The following is a 21,768-nucleotide window of genomic DNA, read 5'->3' on the forward strand; positions in this document are numbered from 1 at the left end:
CGTTCGCGAACTGGGCCGGGCCCGCGCCGCGCTCCTCCCTGGGGCCGCGCTGGCCTCGGCTGGGCCTACGAGGGAAGCGCGTGGCGGAAAGGGGACGCCTGGGGGGCGTCGTCTCGCAGCCAGTCGATAAACGGACACCTGCCGTGTGCCCGGCACCTGCTGGGAGGCGGGGACTCCGCGGAGAGGGAGACCCGGAGAGGGAGACCCGACGTGAGAGCCTACCTGGGAGCCGGCGCGGCCGCGTCTGCGAGCGCACGTGCTCAGTCCTGGGTGACACCGCGGACAGGGGCTTCGGGAGCCTGAGGCCTCAGGAAAGGGTGGCCTTGCCCAGCCCTGTCCCACGCTCACTGTGGAGGGACCACGAACGTTCTCTTTAGAAAGCCCCGATCTTCAGCTCACCCGCCGGGGCCCTGCCCCCTCCCTCGCTCACGCCGCACACCCAGATCTCGCTCCTGCGCGTGGCGTCCAGCCACCACGGCCACCAGCTGGCCCCTCAGCCCAGTTCCAGGCGCCCCACCGCCTGACCTTAGGCTCTGGGTACTGCCCTTCCTGGGGGGGAGGGGAACAGAGAAGTGAAAACCTGACCTCAGGCCACACGGTCTTGTCCCAGAGCCACCTGTGTACCTGTGCCAGAGCCTCCCGCGAGGGGAGCGGGCACCACTGCAGCCTGGCCAGGCACTGTTCAATTACAGTCACACAAGGCATGGCCTTGGAAACGGAGGTGTTCAGAGAGGCCGGAGGTGTTCAGGGAGGCCGGAGGTGTTCAGGGAGGCCGGAGGAGGAGTACACACAGAAAACCGGAGGGGGAGTTTTGCAAGTTGGTTGTAGACAGTACACAGGTTGACAAGGAGAGAGGAGGGACCCCAGATGGCATAATGGTTATGTGGCTGGACTCCCATGTAGTCAATGGCGGTTCAAGTCCCAGACCTGGCGGCTTCAAACTCATGCTGGGCACGTGTGCGTGCATGTCCAGAATCCTGAGAGGAGAATGGAGGAGAGGGGACTTGGATTCTGTCCTAGAAGCATGGGGGGGCAGGGGGCTGTTGAGGAAAGAGACACACTCACAGGTGACCTTTGAGAGGTGATGTGGCACGGCAGCAGGTGGCGTGGAGATGAAGGCATTGGGTCCTATATGACCAACTCTGCAGTTTGAGCCCCGGGCCCAACAGCATGAGACTCACGCCGGGCACATGTGCATGTGTCCCCACAATCCCAAGACACTCTAAGAACAGTAAAGACAATGAATATTTGAACAATGCAGTGAGCAACATTGATCTGATATAGACCCAGCCAACTTCTGCAATAAGACGCTGGACAGTATTTCACTTTGTGGGCCATGTGCTTGCTGCCGTTGTAACACAAACAAAGCCATAAACAATGTACAACAAAGTACCGGGATTGTGTGTCAATAAAGCTTCATTTAGACAGGCCGTGGGCTACGTGGGGCCGGCTAGCAGAAGTCTGCCCACCCCTGATGATAGCAGGTTGTCAGAAAAGTCATGATGCATTTTTCTATTTTTCTGTGCAAAAATGTGTCATGACTTTTCTGACAACCTAATAGATATAGGAAGGCCAAAACAAAACAAAACAAACCAACCATCGCCTTGGGAAGCTGGAATAGAAGCTGGCGCGTTGCGTGGTGGTGAAGGCACTGGACTCCCACGTGGCAGACCACGGTTCCGGTCCAAGAGCTGGTGACTCGCTCTCTCACTTTCCCTCTCTCTCTCTCTGTCTCTCAGTGGTCAAATTTTAAAATAACAAAGTTAAATAATTATTTTTAAAGAATTTGAAATGAAGATGAAATAACAGTAGCTAAATAAACTTAAGGAGATATAATGTTTTAAGAGTGAGAAAGTGTCAGGAAGCGAGCCGGAGGGAGAGAGAGCTGACGGGCCCTGACTGGTCTGGGACCCTCCTGCCACGCTTCCCAGGGTGATGGGCACAGGCCTGTTTTGGGTTGGGCTGGAACTGAACCCTGAGCTCCCATGATACCTCAGACACCGCATGGCACCTGCCTGCTTATGCCACCACAGCTGGGCCAGAAAGAGAACTTTTTAAAGAAACAACGACCATTGGTACAGATAAAAAAACTTATTATAGGGATGACTGACAGAGCCGAAAGGCGGTTCTTTAAAAAGAGTTATCAGATTAACCAAAGTTTGTTGTGACTCCCTCAGAGGATGACGGCATAAAGGGCAAGGCAGGAAGGGGGAGCCAGGGCAGGGCTGGTGTTTCCACGCTCTGAAAATAACGGGAGGGCCCTGAGGAAGAACGAGACGACGATTCCTGAAATTACAGACCTCCCCTAACCTGATAAAACAGAAGCGACTCACGCCCGTGCCTTCCCTGGTGGGCTCCGATCAGCATCGAAGGAACTGCAATTTCAGCTCAGTACTAACTCCTTTAGATGCTGCATAGCATTTATACCCAAGTCTGGTAAGAACAAGTTACATAAGTGCAAAAATTCTAAGTTAAGGATTAGTGAGTAAAATACACAATGATAAGAGCAACCAGATGGCGTGGTGGCCGGATCCCCCATGACCACAGGGTCGACCAGATGGCATGGTGGCCGGATCCCCCATGACCACAGGGCCGACCAGATGGCGTGGTGGCTACGGTGGCCGGATCCCCCATGACCACAGGACCAGATGGCGTGGTGGCCGGATCCCGCATGACCACAGGGCTGACCAGATGGCATGATGGCTGGATCCCCCATGACCACAGGGCCGACCAGATGGCGTGGTGGCTACGGTGGCCGGATCCCCCATGACCAGCTAAGCGGTTGGCGTTCCAGACCGGACGGCACATGGGCTGCACTCCCAAAATCCCAAGAGGAGAATGGAGAGAAAGGACTGCAGCTGGCCATCTCATCTCCCGTGGGGCTGATTTCTCATTTTCCCTCTCTCTCTTTCACTCCCTCTCTCTCTTTCACTCTCTCTCTCTCTTCGGCTGATTTCTCATTTTCCCTCTCTCTCTTTCACTCCCTCTCTCTCTTTCACTCCCTCTCTCTAGTGAGCACCAACACCCTATAGCAAATTAAATATAGCATACACACACACATACACACACACACACACAATGATATATCCTAACTAAATCGCATTTATGCCAGGAATGCAAAATTGGTTTGATGTTAGAAAAATCAATTAATCTAATTCCCCATTTTATATATTAAACCAGAAAAATCATATGATCACTTCAAAAATTGTAGATCAAATTCAGTGTCCTTCCGGGATAACATCTCTGGGCAACCTAGAAAGAGGACAGACTTGTCTGGACCGAAAGGACGCCATGGAAGGCAGTCCCCCTCTTTGGGATGGAAGGAAAGATGAGGCGCCCGCTGGGTCAGCTTCCCCCTCCCGGCCGCCCGAGGCCTGAACCCACCGCTCAGCGCTCAGCCTCAGCTCTGCAGGGCCCTGCTTTGTGCTGCGCCCAGGGGAGGGGGCGTCTCCAGCAGGGAGCATGGTCCTGTGCACCCACAAAGCGCCACCCACGGGCCGCGATCTGACATTGCGGACCTCTGAACTCACCCAGGAGCGCACAGAGGGATGGACCGCGTGGGCACAGGACTCCTCCCTGGGAGCCCAGCCTGGCGGGCAGTGCTTCCCAGCCTCTGCCCACTCACCGGCCTGGAAAGGCAGGGGCTGGAGGTGGGAGAGAGAGGGAGGCCCAAGCCAGGCTGGAAAAGGCGAGATGGAAACCGTTTCAGATATCCATGCAAGGTGTGTAAAACAGAGCAGCCTGGGGCCAGCAAGTGGCACTGTGGTTGAGGCACGGGGCTCACTCACGACCAACCATGGTTCAAGTCCCAGACCTGGCGGCTTGCTTTCTCACTTTCCCTCTCTCTAGTCAAATTAAAATAATAATAAATAAAATTCTTTTATAAAGAAGAAGACAAACTCTCCACACTGGAGTTTTGCCCAGTCGGCACCTCTGCCCCTGTCTCTGCAAACAGGCCTTCCGGAGCGCTGTTCTGAGGGGTTGGGGAATGGGCCTCCTGCAACTGCAGAACCCCTCGGAGGACTCATCAGTGCGCCAGGCCTTCTGGAGGCATTTAACTAGCCGCCTGGGGAGTTCCTGTCCCCAGGCACTCGCTCCACAGCAAGGAAGAAGAGGCGCCTGCTGTCTCAGCCACACGGAACTCACGGAGCCCACGAGCTGAGCTGAGCGGGCAGATGGACCCTCGGCTGCCACAGGTCGCTAAGAACAAAGCTGTCCCCTCCAGGGCCTGCGGGTGGAAGTCGCACTCCAGAGGCCTTTCCTCAGAATCTGCCCTCTGAACTGACTCACGTAATACTTCTTAGTCACAGGAGGCTGTGAGAGAGTTTACGGGAATCGTTGATTAGATGCGTTAAGTTTAAAAAGGCACACACTTCCTGATGCAGTCAGAATTATTTAAATCTCTTAACTTGGTAGAAATGTGCACCTCTTCCACAGGGAGCGTCTCAAAATCGACGTTAAATTAACTCACTGCAGATGTGGCTATGCCGTGAAGAGACTGGCTGTGCTGACTCATCTGATGTGACCCACGTACCTTGATTTTGAACCTCGGCCTGACCCCTTGATAGCTGTGTGGCCAGGGGTCGCCTCCCCTGTAAAGCGGCTAAGAACTCTCCATGTGGGACGCAGCGAGGTAAACGACAGGGCGTGGACAGCGCTCGGCACACCTCACCCCCCACGTGAGTTCTCTCCTCTTTTAATATTCATTTTTATTTCTTTATTTAGTGTTTTGCCACAGAGTACATGCACTCACAGAGAGAGACAGAGAGAGAGGGAAGGTGAGCAGTCGCACCCCGGGGGATGGCCACACGGCAATCCCTTCTCCACTCCCCCTCAGGATTCTGGGCGTACACACACGTGCCAGGACTGAAGTGGCAGAGGCCACGTGGGATCCAGCCGCCTTAACCTCTGCACCATCGGCCGGCCCCTCTCGACATCCTTTTCCAAGGTGAGCCTTTCTTCTCTTGTCCAGATGACTGGGGCAAATGCGTGGGTCCATGCACCGGAACTGGCCAGCCCCAGGAGTACACCAGGACCGGGGAGAGAGTAACCCTATCCTGAATTCGGTCTTGAAGCCAGTGGCCTCACTCGCAGAGACGGACCCTCTGGGTGCCCTTCGAAGCTCATATCACACCCTAATGATCCCGTGCCGACTTGAGACTCCTGAGACCAGCGGATGGCGTAATGGTTATGTCACTGGACTCCCACGTAGCCCACCACAGTTCAAGTCCTGGACCTGGTGGTTAAAGCTCACCCTGGGTGCGTGCGTGCCCAAAATCCCAAGAGGAGAATGGAGAAGGGATTGTGGTGTGGCCATCCCCTGAGGGGATGATTTCTTACTTTCGCTTTCTCTGACTGGCTGGTGGGCACACGCATCCTATAGCAAAAATCTCTCTTAAGAAAGAAAATTTGAGACCCCCTTTAAAGACTCTGCTCCAAACACAGACATGTTCTGACGCTGGAGTTAGGGCCTCGACCCGTGAACTGGGGGGCAGCCGCCATTTGCACACCCAGCTGTGGCCACTCTCTGCCCCTTCATTTCGCACATCGTTCTGAAGGGTGTCTGGGTTGTCTCCGCCCGCCAGACCTTCCTTCTGTGCAGTGCACAGACCTGGAGCGGGCTGAAGGAGACTTTAACACCAACACGGCCGAAGACACACTGGCCATCCAGGGGCTCAAGGAGCCTGGGAGAGGTCAGGGGCCCGAGCTAGCAGTGGAGGACGGGGCCCACGTCGGGACTGCAGTGGCCACCGATCCGTCCGCTCTGGGTAAGCTTTGGTGTCTCTGCTGGCAGGACGCGCCCTCCGCAGGACAGGTTTGCTCTGTCCTGTGCCGTCCAGTTTCCGGAAGCTGAAGAACAAAGTACCGCGCTGTCGTTGCAGAAGACCAGAACCGTCGAGAGAGTGGAGCCATCATGCTGAGGGAGGCACAGAGTGAAGAGGGTGGCCTCTCTCCCCCTCGTTCTCGATGTGTACATGACAGATGCACGTCGTGGCCATGACGGTGTGTGGCGTGATGGCTGGACAGACGTGTACCCTGAGCGACGTCCACCTTGATCACGTCAGTGGCCATTCCTCCCCCTCCTGGAGTCCTATTCCACGTGCGGTTAGACCACAGAGGGGCCCTGTTTGTGCAGTTGCCGGAGTGACACAGAGTATGATTAACCACGACACCACATAGGGATCAGGCCCAGAGAGCACTCATCTCATAGCTGAAGAAGCCGGACACGGAAACCAGCCCTGTGTGGTCTCTCCGGTATGTGGCATGGGACAGAGTCGGCTCTGTAAATGATTTATGCCTCGGCGGGAGGTCTGAGGAGCTGCAACCCCGCGGCGGCTTCAGGTGACCCTGCACCTCTGGGAGCAAGTGTCCTTTGAGTAACTCCACCCGTGGGACACGCGCTCTCACCAGGGAGTTTCTGGGGCTACTTGGGTTCTTCACGTGGAAACGCCGTTTCGACGAAGTGATTTCTGCTCCACGGTGAGAGAAGCGTCCAGCCAGGGGCAACGCCAACGTTCACGAAGCTAGGCAACCTGAGCCCGAAACCCTTCCAGACAATCCCCCCTTCTCTTCACTAGCACTTAGATTATGTCCGACACTCTCCACGGGGGCGTAATGCTCTGAGATTCGGCACGAACACAATCTTACTGTCTCCTGCGCGACTCGGAGCCCTGGCCAACCCTCTGGAAATGCGCTGGCTCAGAACTAAGTTCTGTTTTCTGCCTCTCAGCTGTCATTGTTTGCAGGCATAATCATGCAGTAAGCACCACTTACAGAAATCAGTAGTGTTTAGCAAAACAAGTAAAGCCGAGCATATTCTGTAGCCAGTGCGCCCAAAGGACCGAAGCGCGCTGGCCCCTACGTGGGTTAGCTCGCTGCCCGCCTAACTCACACCAGGTTCGGTTAAGGTGAGGATGAGACGGACGTGCAGGTTGCCGATGCGCCACACTCTCGCTTCTGTGACTCCCGTTTTCAGCCACAGACCCATCCCGGAGACTGAGCCCTTCCCGGCTCAAATATCCCCAGGGCTTCTTTCACATCCTCATTCCACTGACAGGCTAATTTCTCCACAGCCGGCCTTCGTTGTACACAACCTCAGGACAAAATTGCCTTTTCTTTGTTTAACTTCAAAGGCTGTCATTATTCTTTCCCACCAGTGAGTGTACCTAGGTGGCCTTGTGTTTGACCCCTCCGATCAATAAGCTACTGGGGGGAAATCGTCAACTGGCTGGTTTGAACCACTGGTTTTCCACTTAGTGGTTTTCAAGATGATTTTTCAGACCTCTGAGAATGGCTGAAGTAAAAGTACTGCCCCTTAGGACATGAAAGGTTTGGGGGCCCTTTTTAGCAAAATGTACTAAGACACAGTCATTGCAGTGGGGAAGACTGAGGAAGAGAACCACCCCCTGCTGCGAACAGCTGGGGGCAGGGTTAACCATTACACAGCATCGGCTTTGCAGGAAACCGTGTCGCCACTCCCCGAGTTACTGGTTAACTGGAGTCTAGTTTCTGGAACTAATGGGAAACGTTTCTGTAATGAACAGGATGCTCCGATGCCATTCAAAGTTTGGGAATTTTAATTTTAAAGAGATTAATCGGTCAATAAGGCCCTGCCTCGCATAAGAGGCCAGACCACTCGTGTTTTCCACTCACACGCCACATCCCATCCTCCCATCGTGCTGTCTACTCTCGAGTCCTGGCTGAAGTGTGGCCCGACTGCGGAAGGCACGGCGCTTGCACACTGTCAACCCCTCAGTTTTACCGCCCATTTGATCACTTCCCAGAGGCATTTTCAGAGGTGCAGGAAACACTGCGTGTAGATCTGAAAAGCACGCTTGAAAGCAGCTATGTGAGCAAATGACAAGATCGTAAGGACATTTAGGCTAAAATGCAGTCAAGACTCACCAAATGAACACCTAGCCCGCCTGAGACGTTTACCCATGTTTAACTGCATTTTAATCCTGAAGAGACAAATAACAGAGCAAATTGGCATCAGGAGTTTTCTCAAGCCCGAAGGAGAAGCAAGAAAAGAAATGACCACGTTTCGTGTATTCTAGCTTCAAGGGGCACACTTTTTGTGTCCCCCTTTAAATCTCTGGAAGCAGATCTGCCTCTCAGTGATGCACCGCGGTGGCCAGCGGGTGGTGACACAGTGGGGTGTGCGTGTGAGCAGGGGCCCTGGGACCTGCTCTCTGCACTGCCAGCACCTCGGCTGAGACAATGCATGTGCCACACCTCGTATGTTACAGTTAACTGATTTGTCTGTGACGGTTCTTAAAGAATAAATTATGATTTAGCAAAGTAAGTTTGACAAATGCCTTAACAATATTTCATTTATGTTTTTCCATTAGTGTGCAAGAATGCTGTATCATACAAATCTGTCTAAGTGTCTAGAAGAGTACTCTCAGTAAGTGTAAAGTTGTTGATAAGAAAGCATTGTGTCAGGGCCAGCAGCTGGCGTAGGGGTTAAGGTGCTGGACTCCCATGCGGTTGACTGCGGTTGTAGTCCTGGGCCTGGCAGCTTGAAACGCACGCTGGACTCATGTGCGTGCTTGCCCAGAATCCCGAGAGGAGAATGGAGGAGAAGGGACTGTGGCATGACCGTTCCCCCTAGGAAGTGATTTCTCATCTTCTCTCTCTCTTTTTCTCTGGCAAATGCAAACACCCTAAAACAAAAACCTCTCGAAAAGAAAGAGAAAACACTGTGTCACCATCCAACTGTGGCGCGTGTGTGTTAAGGGTGTGCAGCCCCAGGTCCCTGAGATGGAGGGCGATGCTGCGCTCCGCGGGTGTGCACTGCAGGTCTGTCCTGTAGCCGCCCAGGTGCAGCTGCAGGTGGCCACCTCTAGTTCTGCTCCTGACAAGCTGATGCCCTGTTGTCTTTGTCATCTATTTTTACCTCTGAAGTCAGTGTTTTCCAGGGGAAGAGGCAGCAAAACCGGCACCACCTTTCCAGCACCCAGCCAACCTTGACCGGAAGGCACGGTGGCAATCCGCGGTAAGTTTGCCGGTGTAAGCCAAGTGCTACTTAGAAGCAGCGGGTTACTGGAGAGTCTCAACCTCCTGCTGTGAACAGAGGGATATGGCTCAGAGATCTTCCCAAAGAGAAGAGGTGAGACTAAAGCTAACTCATGGTCCAGCAGCAAAACCTAAAACCAGTCCCCTGCCCTTTCTGCTTTGCTTAAATTCTGCCATTTTGTACTGACGCTCAGATGCCTTTAGACCTTTCCCTGGGCGCGGGGTCATGGACACGTGTGGACACATCTGTGTCCGCTGCAAAGCTTGGCCAGCAGGTCTGGTAAGCTGAGGAGAGCCTAGAGTCGTTACCAGCCGTCCCGAGAAAGTGAAACTGAATCCTCCTCGCAGTGTCCTGGGACTGGCTTCCAACCACGTGAGCAGGAGGCAGAAGGTACTGCAGCCTCCTACAGCGAGCTGGGTTTCTGAAGGGGCAGAGGTGAGATTCCTCGCGGGCACACCGTGGCACACGGCGCTCTACCTCACTCTGCTAACGGAGAGCCGCCGTCTCAGTGCAGGGCCAGGGGGTCACGCATCGCGCCTGTGGGTGCCACAGGAGGTTAAATACCGCATCGGCTGCCGGCCGTGACCTTGAACCCTGGGTTTCCTTCAAAGCAGAAGAGGCTTGTCTAACACTTTTCTGAGAAAGTCTTCAAAGCAGCGGCGTGGAGCAGCGGTCTGTCAGGCACGAGCACCTTCCAAGAGTCCTGATTTCAAAAGTGGTCACCGAGGAGTGGCAGTGAGGGGCCGTACTGTGACGCCAGCCTGCCCGGGCAGGTCCATGGGTGTCTCAGGGCTCCCCTGTGCACGCGGCCTCACACACACGTGCACATGTCCAGGCCGACTGCGTGGAGGGGAGGAGTGTGGTGTGAAGACCTGTCAGGGTGCCTGTCTCTTTCTCTCTCCACTGGGAGAAATAAATAACTTTACGAAGTGATGGCTGAACCGAAGTGCAGTGGCAGGTAGGTGAGTGTCCGTGACAAGGACGGAGACGACAGGGGTCACCCCGCCAAGTCTCTGATTTCCAGACCCAGTGTTCCCAGCATCATTGAACTCTCTCACACTCCGTGTTAGTAACTAACAATTAAGCAACGGTAGGAAGAGTGCTCCCCCCTGTGGCCAAATTCCTTGAAAGGCTGCAAGGTGGGAGGAGCTCTCTTGAAAACCTCCGGGACCTCAGAGGCCCACCTACCACTGCAGGTGCTGTGTTTGCCCCCAAAAATAAGAAGAATAATTTAAAAAACTGGGTTTTCAGTTTGAGTAGTGGACACAAATAATAGACACAATAAATAAGAACACGTTTTTAAATCATAAAAATATAAAGTAAGGTAAAATTTAACTCAGAATCAGAGTCTGATAACATCAGATTTATAAATTTTTTTTAGGGGCTTTTGCTTTAGGGTGCATATGCTCACAGGAGAGAGAAAGAGACAGAGACAGTGAGAGGGAAAGTGAGACATTGCCCCAGGCGGGGGTGGGGGTGGTGGCTATGTTGTAATCCCTTCTCCCTTCTCCTCCTGGGGCCTTGGGCATGCACTCACACATGCCAAGAGTGGCCTGTTTCGTTCAAGCCTTTGTCTAAAACATACCAAGAACCTGGGTATCGTCACACAAGCCAGCCCACGAGTCTTGATGGTTCCCAGTGTTCCCGACGGCCCCACGAGGGCCAGTTTACACGGAGCCAGCCCACTGAGCTGAGGGCACAGTTTGGAAAAACCAGCTATCACATAGTTTCTAAAATAAAGGTCTCTGAAGGCATGTAACGGCTTGGGAAGATTTAGCTCATCATCAGGCTCTTAGTGAAGCAGACCATCTACCGCCTGCGTTCTCCGAGCTGGGGTTCGTGCCAGACCTCAGCCTCCAGAAGCAACGTCCTCAGTGCCCCAGTCAAACCGCCTCTCTTCTGTGAAGCCTTCTTTGTCTCCCGCCTGCCGACTCCACCCCCAGACCCACTCCCCTCAGAGGAACCGGTTCTGTGTCTCCTTGTTCACATGTGGAGATTCAGCGTAAATCTGCGACACTCACGTGCTTTGCTGTGAAAGGGACAGTGAAGTAATTATTTAAAACTGTGTGTGCATACCACACTTAGACGCAAGACACTGCCCCTCACCTCTTAAAGGCCAAGGTGGGGACGCACCTTACAATGGATCTGTTTGTATACCACCTTGGTGGTATATAGAATAACGATTCCATTAAATTCAATGGCGTTTTGCATTTTATACATCCTATGCGGCTATGTCCCTCCTCCTTCACTAGGAACAGCTTCATCTGTCATCCCACGTGACTGCTGATCATGTTTTCTACACTGAACTGAAATAGAAAACAGACGATTTTGGAATGCTCGTATCTTTCTCACTTTCCAAAGGCAGATTTCATGATTCATGGTTTGAATAAAAATGCTCCAGATACCGCAAAGCGTGATATCCATGTTGAGGGTTTTGTTTTTCACATTTAGCCGTCACTAGTTAATAGAAATCATTGACATTGATCAGGCCTGCCTAATCACTGGAGAGGCACGGATCGATTCGCTCAGGTAAGCGTGCCCCACCCACCCGCAACCCTCCCTCCGCGCCTTGCAGGCAGGGCCCAGGGAGGACGCAGGTGCGCAGGGCCCAGGTAAGGCGCAGGTGCGACGGCGGTTCCGGACGCGAGCTCCTATTGGCCATGGGACACGAAGGACACGCCCCGCGGGGCTCTGCGCGTGCGCCGGGGGAAAAGGGCGCAGGCGCGCGCATGCGCAGTCCGCAGCTGCCGCCGGGACCGGCCGAGCCCGGTGCGGCATGAAGGGCGCTCCGACGCCATGGACTGCCGGGGCGCGAGCCCTGCAGCAGGTGCAGCCGGCCCATAGTGTCCCTGCTGCCGGGAGCCTGTATTTTCGTGCCCGAGCGGTGTTTGGTACGGGCGTGCGTGCGAGGGACGGCGGGCAGTCCCCCGATGGCCCGTCCGTCCTCCCGGGTTCGGGGCGCGCCCGCGCGCGTCCTGAGTCTTCCCTGGGGTCTGGGAGTCCAGCGGCACGGCCACTACGCCATCTGCTGGTGGAGAATCATTGCAGCCCCGGGGTGCGCTGATCAGCAGCGGCAGGACCGATCGGCGCCCACAGGTTGTCCAGTGCCTCCCCTAGGCTGGGCTGCCAGCAGCGACTCCTCGCCAAACCTACTCGTAATCTAAGTTCCTGCCAGCGTTGAGGTGGGGAAGGGTTCTCGCAGTGAGAGCCCAGGGCTTCCGCAGCTGCACAGTGTGCTCACGCCCTCCACCCGCTGCAGGTGACTCGCCCCGGTTCAGGACCTCGGATGTCTCCCAAGCCACGCTCTCCAGCGTAGCCCCGGTGTTCACTGTGGTGAGTATGAGAGGGGCGTTTGTTCCCCGGGAGGCACCTCCCCTACCTAAGGTAGTCGGTTCCGCGGTCAGGCCAGATGGTAGTATGCCGTCCTGTGGGAGTTGTCACGCAGGTCACGTGCTCTGTGTTGTGCCCGGCCCGTGACACGAGACCCGGCTAGGTTTCCCCTCGTAGCTTTGCTAACCGCTGTAGCTCTTCTAGTACCAGGTAAGGCCTTTCACGTCTCAGATAAGATCTACCAGAGTCTGTTTGGAAGTCCTAGGAGGCTGCTAGCCATGGAGGGGCTTGAACCTGTGCCCTGCCAGGTACTGTGCAGAGCACCTCGAAGGCAGCACCGGGTGCCACCGACAAACACATGATCCGAGGGTCACGATCTTGCAATTTTCTCTGAAATGGCCCCGGGAAAAAATTGTGTGTGCGTGTGTGTTTTTCTTATGAGAGAGAAAACAATAAGGCCTCTAGGGCAAAGTGCTGAGGGCTCCGGGTAAAGTTATGTGGGAATCGCTTGCAGTATCCCACAACTCTTTTGTAGGCTCTTAATTTTTCCGAAAATGGTTTGATTTAAAAAATAGGCATGTGGGCCAGCAAGTGGCATGGTGGTGAAGGTGGTGGGTCCATGTGGCTCACTGCGGTTCAGGTCCTAGACCCGGCAGCTTAAAAAACACAGGATGCATGTGTGTGACCAAAATCCCGAGAGAAGAACGGAGGAGAAGGATTGCGGTGTGGCCATCCCTTCTGGGGGCTTCCTCACTTTCCCTCTCTCTGTCTCTGGCAAGTATATAGCCTCGTAGCAAATTAACAACAGTAAAGTTTTATTTTACATACTTTTGAGATTTTCAGCAGTGGGTATGTAGATTTGAGAAATAAATTTGAGGAGGAGAGCTAATTTATATGACACAAATTTTGGCCTGCCCAACCAAGTCGGGGGAGGGTGAACCCCGAGCGGAGGGCCGGGGCTGTAGACACAGGCAGAGAAGAGCGGGGACAGGCGGTCCGGGCACCTCTGATGGAGGTCCTGGCGGTGCTTACCGTTACCGTGGAGCGCCCGCTCGGAACACAACGGAACCGAGCTGTGTTAGGACACAGCAGAAGGGCGTCTTTTTAACCCGTGGAACTGGATTTAACTTGAGGTCAGGTGTTGTTGGAATCTGCCTCTCAATACTTGGGTCGTATCACTCAGTGAGGTAGACGGGATACTAATTTGAGAGACATTAATGTCGGTTTTCTTATCTGTCTTCAGACGAAATTTGACAAAGAGGGCAACGTGACTTCTTTCGGTGAGTGTGTGTTTCTTCTAAGTCCCTGTTTACATCCGTGAATGACTGTGTCAGGGAATCGGGGGGTTGTGTTCTAGCTGAAGAGCCCCCGTGTGTGCAGGGCTGCAGGGAGGCCCTGCTTCGGCATCGTTCCCTGCCCTCGCGGGCCTGTAGCCGGGACCTGTGCGTCTGCCCAGGGTTACTTTCCTCTGGCGAGAGCCACTGTAGCCCACCAGGACGCTCAGGGGCTGTGGAGAGCAGAGGCTGGCGTGGAGCCGGCCACAGACACGCTCCCCACCGGTCTCTCCTCAGTCTCCTTATGCCATCGAGGCTGCAGCGAGTGGCTGAAGACAAGGGACTACAGTGACAGGCAGGCACCCGCATGGCGGTCCGGGACTCCGCCTCTGCTCTCTGTGGGCAGCTGCTTTTAAAAACGGGTGGGGGCCAGCAGGTGGCTTGGTGGTTAAGGCACTGGACTCCCATGTGGCCGACCACAGTTTAAGTCTCAGACCCAGTGGCTTGAACCTCCCCTGCCACATGTGCATGGCCAAAATCCCAAGAGAAAAATGAAGGACAGATTGTGTGGTCATCCCCCTGGGAGGGAGGGGCAAAATTTCTCCCCTTCTATCTCTGTCTTTCCAGCAAGCACATGTGCCCTATAGCAAAAGTCTCTTAAAGCATAAAAATGATGCCAGGTGGGGGCCAACCAGTGGCATCTTATTAAGGCACTTGGATCCCACATGGCCAACTACGCAGTTCAAGTCCTGGACCCAGTGCTTGGAAAATACACGGGGCACGTGTGCAGGAGGAAAATGGGTTGCAATGTGGCCGTCTCTCCTAGGGGGTGATTCTACCTTCTCTCTGGCAAGTACACATGCCCTGGGGCCAAACTTTAAAACAAACAAAAAAGCGAAGATAGAAACCAGGTGGGCAGCCCCTCGGTGTGGTGGTCACGGGAACTGGATCCCAATGGCCAACTGTGTTTAAATCTCGGCTTCAGCCGCTTGAGAGACATGCCTGGTGCAAGCGTGTGCGTGCCTCGGGTCCCCCCAGGGTGCAGGAATGGAGAAGAGGTGGCAGCTTGCCCACACCCCGTTGGGATGCACTCTCTCTCTGTCTCTGTCTGTCTCCCTTGCAAAACGAAACAAAGGTGAAGCTCAGTAGAACTCACATGTGGCAAGTTCCAGGTCTCTCGCCTCCCACCGGGCCCTGCTGCTGTTGCTGGGACCCTCCCAGAACACGGTGTATGCTTTCTGTTCATCTTCCTTCAAAAGCTGTCGGCTCATAGCCCAGTCCCAGGTGTGGTCGGCCCCGTAGTCAGTACGATCTCTGAGCCTCTCTCATCTCTCACGCGTCCTCAGGGGGTGGCTTTAGTTCTCAGACAGGAGAAGCTGTGTGAGAACTGGCTTGGTTTTATTTTGTGTCAGTCCAAAAACAAAGGGAAGTAGATTCATCTGTCTTAGACTGAAAATACCGAAGACGTCTTGAGGAAAAATAGAGCGTAGACTTGTGTACAGTTTATTTTAGTAGAAGATGGCCCGTCTCTAGAACTGTCATTGCTAGGGCACGTTCCCGTGAAGCCTAGCTGTGTTTTTATGATCCCAGGGGCCTGCTGAGTACGGAGAAGTTTTATGAAGAAATTGTATGGCAAAGAGAACAAAGTAATTAAAGCCTTTGGCCACATTTAGCCTGCGCGTGTTTTCGAGGTGAGATGGGTTTGCAGAGGTGCATTTCGGCCGTGTTTCTGGTAGTAACAGGAAACCGTGTGGACGGCAGTGAGGGGTGGTCCACCGGCTCTTGTCGGCCATGCAGTGTATTAGCTCAGCCCTGTTTTTGATTTCTTTGTAGAAAGGAAGAAAACCGAGTTGTACCAGGAGTTGGGTCTTCAAGCCAGAGATCTGAGATTTCAGCACTCAATGAGCATCATGACCAGGAGCAACAGGATTATTATGAGGATGGAGGTAACAGGCCCGCTCTGCCCGCCCAGCTCTGCCCCAGTCGGAGAGTCCCTTCCCAGCCCTCCCCATCCTTAGCCGTTAGCAGTGATGCTGGAATACAGTAGCTATGTGAAACAAAGGATTTCGTCATTTAAGGTGTTGCAGACCGAATTACAGGCAAATGCACATGCCCTGGAATCGGACTACAGCGTAAATGCACCCAGGCTCCGTGGGCATGGCAGATGCTGCCCCGCTTTATGTCGGAAAGTTCTGACCGCGGTCTTTCTGTTTGGACCTAGAGCCCAGCTTCCGAAATTACAGAAGAAGGAATCTTGTTCTGTAACTTATTTTCAATTACGTGCAGTCACATTTAACTGTAGTACATCCGTAGCTACCAGCAACATATTCTAGTTTTCCAAGTAGTACAAGAATGTCCATGCCACCGTATGAGCTTAGAGGTTTGTTTTCATGCAAAGCTTTCTAAGATACTTGATCTTTCCCTGAGTCCTCAGAGCACACTAAACATGTCGCCAATATGTCGATTTTCCTTAGTGATCAAGAGTTAGCATGATCATCAGTTATTTTGGTGGGCCAAGGGTTACAGGTCAGCAACACGTGAGGGCTGGCCCAGTAGCCTGGGGATTAAGGGAGCCAGATCCCATGTGCATGACCGTGGTGTGGGTCCCGACCCCGGTGGTTCGGAAAACATACCAGGCATGTGTGTGGACCAGTGGAAGAGAAGGGGTTTGGCATGGCCATGGGCCATGGGGCGCCTTCTCCCTCCACGCTCCGCACCCCTGCAGGCACAAGTGCCCTCTGGCAAGGAGAAAGTAAATACATACATACGTGTACGTGCACACACACACACACACACACACAGGCCGCTGCTCTCTTAGAGAAGTTCTCTCATGGTTTTGAGAGCATGGTCACAGGTGTTTTAAGGGAAGTGTGCAGAGCGGTGTGTCCACAGGGAGAGCAGCCCCACGGGGGGACAGGCGACGGTTTCATTCCTTCCTTGGAAAGGAAGGGGAGAGGTGTACCCAGAAAGGCCCCTGTCCCCCACGAGCAGGGCAGTCCTGGGGCAGTTCCTGATTTTACACGGTGTTAAATTGAGCACTAAGGCAGAGAGGGGGGCGGGGGCGTCCGCGGAGCCGTCACGCCACGGTCCACTCTTCGCCTCAGCGAGCCGGGATCACGGACACACGTGCTCCTGTCCGGCTCATGCCCAGGGCCCCAGACGTGCCTCGGGGACTTCCACATGGGTCCAGGTACATTCCCACTATGTGACCTTCTCGCCCAACTCGACTTCGAAGCAGACCTTAAGTTCCCCTTCTGTCCTGTTTTTCTCATGGTTACTTAGGAAATAATAAACACACAGCTGTGTGAGTAATGTAGAGCTCATCTAGTAAGAACGGGTTGGGGGCCAGCCCCTGGGCTGGTGGCTAAGACAGCTAAACCCCATATGGCCGACCGAACAGTTAAGAGTCCCGACTCCTAGGCCAGCAGGTGGCGTGGTGGTTAAGGTGCTGGACTCCCGCGTGGCCGACTGTGGTTTGAGTCCCGGACCTCTTGGCTGGCTTTCTCACTTTCCCTTTCTCTCTGTCTCTTGTCCCTCTCTGGTCAGATTTAAAAATAATAAATAAAAATAAATAAATAAACAATGTGAAAAAAAAAATAATCCCAGCTCCGATGCTTGAAACATTCAGGATGTGCTATGTGTCCCCGAATCTGCGAGACGGGGAGAGGGGGTGCGGTACGGCCGTGCCCTACCGAGGGGTCACTTCTGCTTCTGGTGAGCACGCGCCCCCCCGGCAAGTCTGAAAAGAGAAAAGGGATGAGTCGAAGGTGCCAAGACCTATCTTTCCTCTTAAAGAACAGGTCCTTACACGTTGTACTAGACAATCATACTGTAAGAGCTGTCCATAAAAATTAGTGATTAGAAAAGTGAAAATGGGGCCAGTGGTGGCATGGTGGCTAAGGCACCGGTCCCCCACATGGCCAGCCACGGTTTGAGTCCCAGATCTGGCAGCTCGCTTTCTCACTCCCTTTCTCTCCCTTGAGCACACGTGCCCTATAGCAAATTAAAGAATAATTGTAATAAGTGAAATTAAACAAAGGAAAAACAAAAATTGAAGCCTGGTGTTAAAAAACTGATTGGTTTAGTTTTAATCTAAAATTAGCGAAGTATTAAACCGTACCGCATAAATTCTGTTTTTTCCTGAATCTTGGCAACTTGCATGTGCTTGTGTGTGCCTGTGTGTATGTGCGTTTTTGTTTTCTTTTTGCAGTATCTGAAAGCCGTGATAACCCCCGAGTGTCTCCTGGTTCTGGATTACCGTCACCTAAACCTGGAGCGCTGGCTGTTCCGGGAACTGCCTTCGCAGCTGGCGGGCGAGGGCCAGCTCGTCACGTACCCGCTGCCGTTCGAGTTCCGGGCTGTGGAGGCGCTCCTGCAGTTCCGTGTAAGGCCGCGCTTGGCTTCTACGCTCCCTCTGCTGAGCAGACCGCGGACGGGGCTCGCTCGCATCCGCCGGGTGGGAAGGCAAAGCAGTGCTGCTAACAGTCACGTCCCAGTCACATTCCTGCCACCCCGCAAACGAAATCGTCTCTCGGGTGCCCACGGAGGGAAGGTGCGGGGTTCCTAAGCCGGTTCTGTTGGACCAGCTCTGCAGGAGGAAGTCCAGGCATGTGCACGGCCCCTGACGCTCCAGGAGGCGCTCTCCGAGCCGCTGCCCTTCACACGGCTCTGGCGACTGTACTGAGGGCTCATTCTCAGATAGCGTCTTAGTGGGGCCCGCGGGTAACCGTGGTTAAGGTGCTGGATCCCACATGGCCGCTTACAGTTCACATCCCGGACCTGGTGGCTTGAAAATCACACAGGGCGTATGTACCTGTGTGCCCCAAATCCCAGGAGGAGAATGGAGAAGGGACTGCAGCGTGACCATTGGTCCTGAGGGGTGATTTCTCACTTTTCCCTCTCTGTCTCTCTCCTGCAAGCGCACGTGCCCCTATGACGAATTTATTTTTTATAAAATAAATAGTAGCATCTTAAATATATAAATATACAAATGAATTTTAAATGCATCCCTTTTTATTCCGTGTTACACTGTGTACATCATAAACATGCTCACCCATGATGACTCCATGACATCGTTCATCGTGTGTGTTTACTGCCCGGAGGGTGCACGTGTACACCATGGGAAGAACGATAGACGTCCCCGTGGGGATGGTCACCCTCGATCCCCCGCCCCTTCTCTCTCCTTTCAGCGTTTGGGACGTGCACACATGAACCTGGAGTGCTTCTCAAGCTGCCAGATCTGGGGTTCAAACCCCAGCATGGGCCACGTGTGGTCCAGCCACCTTCACCACCCCACCAGGGGCCCGATTTATGTTTTAAAGCCCAAATTATGTTGTGGTTTGAAAAAGTGCCATTCATAGGGATTTCACACAGTAATACTGTTCACCAAATGGCAGGTGTGTGTTTTAGTCATGGAATGGCAGGTTCATGTTAATTAATCCCGCAGGCACTTTGCCATCATTGAAGAGGGAAGGCTTTCTGAGGAAGTCCCTGTTAGTGGGGTCCGAGCCTCGCGAGGGCAGCGGGCGACGGCGTTAACACCCAGGAGGTGTGCCCTGGCCCTGTCGGGGCCCGCCGTCCCCGGCTCGAGGCGTCGCCTGTACCTCTGTGCTAGGAGCAGTCACGGCCCGGGGCTTGCCTAGGAGGCGGTCCTCGTTCTCATGGGAGGCCGCACGGTGTTGTCGCCTAGGTCGGCGTCCTGCAGGAGCAGCTCAGCGTCTTGCAGCCGCTCATCCTCGAGACACTGGATGCTCTCGTGGACCCCAAGTACTCCTCCGTGGACAGAAGCAAACTGCACGTCTTACTGCAGAACGGCAAAAGGTCAGTGCGCTCCGGGTCACCGCGTGGCGTCAGTGACCTCTCGCCCTCACGCTCACTAGGCTTGCTGGCCGAATGCTCAGCGTACACGCAGGTGCACAGTGGCCGTTCACAAACGCCAACTGGAGTCGCTGAAGGAAACGAGTCGGTCTTACGTTACGGCCGACTCTCAGTGCCTCTGTGGCCCTCGTGGTTTAAACTGGGAATCCGGAGCAGTGGGAGCCGCCGGCCAGCGGTTTGGGTTTGGGTCCGTGGCGAGGTTGGCGCTGTGCGCTCGTGTTCAGCTGTGGGGAGGGTCCTTCGTCCATGGCGACAGCTGCCCTGCCAGGTGTCCGCCCGAGTTCTCAGGCCTGTGCAGGGAGCCCGGCCTCCTTCAGGGCCGGTCGCTGAGCAGAGGGATCGGATAAAAACAACGACAGGCCCGCACACGATGGCTCGCGCTCGCAGGGCACGGGTGCTGGTCGGGAGGTCGGACTCGAGGGCTAGCCAGTGGTTAGTACTTGGAATCGATGGCTGAGATTCCTGAATCAGGAGGTTTTTTGGTCCAAAAACATTGAGATTAGGAACTTTAAAAGATCTATTTAATTCCATTTGTTACTGTTTTTCCATTTGACCAGAGACAGAGAAAGGGAAAGGGAGAAAGCAAACTGCCAGGTCCAGGACTCAAACTGCGGTCGGCCTGTAACCACCACGCCACCTGCTGGCCCCAAGCTCAGGAAGCTTTTAACTGGAGTAGGCGGTGTTTGTGTATATTGCCATACTGGTCGAAAGTGAAGATAAACTCCCAAACCGTAAATTCACAGTGATTCTGTGCTGTTGAGAGAAGCAATCTATGCTGAAATTTATGTCTGGCGCTGATTCGTTTCACTAATTAGCTTTTCTTTTTCTCTTCATTTAACTCTGTATCTCTGTGAATGAGACAAAGGCAAACGCACAGCCCCACAGGGACCCACACTGTGACCCACCCTCGTCCCAGCCCGCATGGGCACACATGAACCTGCAGGACCCCTGCCGCCTGGGTCCAGCTGTGCCACCACCACCTGCCCCCGATTCGTTTTGTTTCGGTTTCAGGATTGAGCCTTGACTTGCACGATAAACGTTGAAGTTTTCCTTTCTGAAGTTGTTCTTTACCATGAGTGCCTAAGAGGATCTTGACAGAATACCCTAAAAGGCACACCCTCCTTTTAGGGAGCCAGTCCTGTGCGTCCACGCCACTGACGTTCTGTGTCACTGTTCCTCCAGCCTGTCAGAGTTAGAAACAGACATTAAGATCTTCAAAGAGTCGATTTTGGAGATCCTGGACGATGAGGAGGTGCTGGAGGAGCTCTGCCTGACCAAGTGGACTGACCCGCACGTGTTGTGAGTTGTGCGTCCTTGTCCCATGCACCCTGGCGTGGCGCGCCGTCCCAACTCCTCCGGGCGATTGGTTGTGGAGCACGCGGCATCCTCCCCCATTGTTTCCCTCCATGCCCGTGCGGTCTCACAGGTACTTCGGTGCGTGAGGATGTACCGAGTACCTGACCCGCACGTGTTGTGAGTTGTGCGTCCTCGTCCCGTGCACCCTGGCGTGGCGCGCCGTCCCGACTCCTCCGGGCGATTGGTCGTGGAGCACGCGGCATCCTCCCCCATTGTTTCCCTCCATGCCCGTGCGGTCTCGTGGGTACTTCGGTGCGTGAGGATGTACCGAGTAGAGACTGCGAACTCGGCGCTGGGCTGGGCTGGGCTGGGAGAGCGCAGAGATGAACACGCTGCCTTCGTGGCCGGTGGCCTTTTTGTTACTCATTTTTTAGTTTTGCTCCAGGGCCTGTGCTCGCCAGGGAGAGGCGAAGGGGGCGGGTGAGCAATCACCGCCTCTGGGGATAGGCACGCAGCAGTCCCTCCTCCAGTTTCCTGTCCGGTTTTGGAAACACGTGCACACACGCCTGGCATGATTTTCAAGCTGCTGGGCCGGGCTCTAACGGTGAAGTCAGCCACGTAGGATCCAGCCACCTTAACCACTGCGCCACCGCCTGGCCCCGAGCACCGACTGGAAGAACTTACCTAGGGAACGGAGTGGGGAGAGGGAGGTGGGACCGTGTGGCCTGATTGGGCACGTTTGGTCTGACGTGGAGATGCCCACTTTGGAGTGAGGTCGTGTTGTTATAAGCACGGGCTCAGCTTTCCTCCCTGGCTGTGGCGGCGCACTTGCCCTAGTCCCTCACCGCACGTTTACACTCCCTGGACCGGGTGGTACGTGTTTGCTAAGTGCCGTGGCTGGGGTCCTGCAGCACAGTGAGGCTGACGGGCCTGTGAGGACGAGACCCGTGTCCTCGCCTGGAAAGCGTGTAG

General features: G+C 54.3%; 1 protein-coding gene across 1 annotated transcript in view; it reads left to right on the plus strand.

The window, feature by feature from the left end:
• The first annotated feature begins 3,693 nt into the window (after positions 1-3,693).
• Positions 3,694-21,768, plus strand: part of MRS2 (magnesium transporter MRS2) — a 24,864-nt gene continuing 6,789 nt past the window's right edge. Inside the window, exons 1-12 of the mRNA XM_027770555.1 lie at positions 3,694-3,722; positions 4,088-4,196; positions 5,603-5,768; positions 5,883-5,971; positions 11,481-11,548; positions 11,595-11,631; positions 12,179-12,352; positions 13,593-13,629; positions 15,457-15,569; positions 17,834-18,007; positions 19,313-19,443; positions 20,683-20,799. Of these exons, the coding sequence (XP_027626356.1) occupies positions 3,694-3,722; positions 4,088-4,196; positions 5,603-5,768; positions 5,883-5,971; positions 11,481-11,548; positions 11,595-11,631; positions 12,179-12,352; positions 13,593-13,629; positions 15,457-15,569; positions 17,834-18,007; positions 19,313-19,443; positions 20,683-20,799 (1,244 nt within the window). The remainder of the gene's footprint in view (positions 3,723-4,087; positions 4,197-5,602; positions 5,769-5,882; positions 5,972-11,480; positions 11,549-11,594; positions 11,632-12,178; positions 12,353-13,592; positions 13,630-15,456; positions 15,570-17,833; positions 18,008-19,312; positions 19,444-20,682; positions 20,800-21,768) is intronic.

This window comes from Tupaia chinensis, unplaced genomic scaffold (genome assembly GCF_000334495.1).
Source record: "Tupaia chinensis unplaced genomic scaffold, TupChi_1.0 Scaffold000141_1, whole genome shotgun sequence".
In the NCBI taxonomy this organism is placed as follows: Eukaryota; Metazoa; Chordata; class Mammalia; order Scandentia; family Tupaiidae; genus Tupaia; species Tupaia belangeri.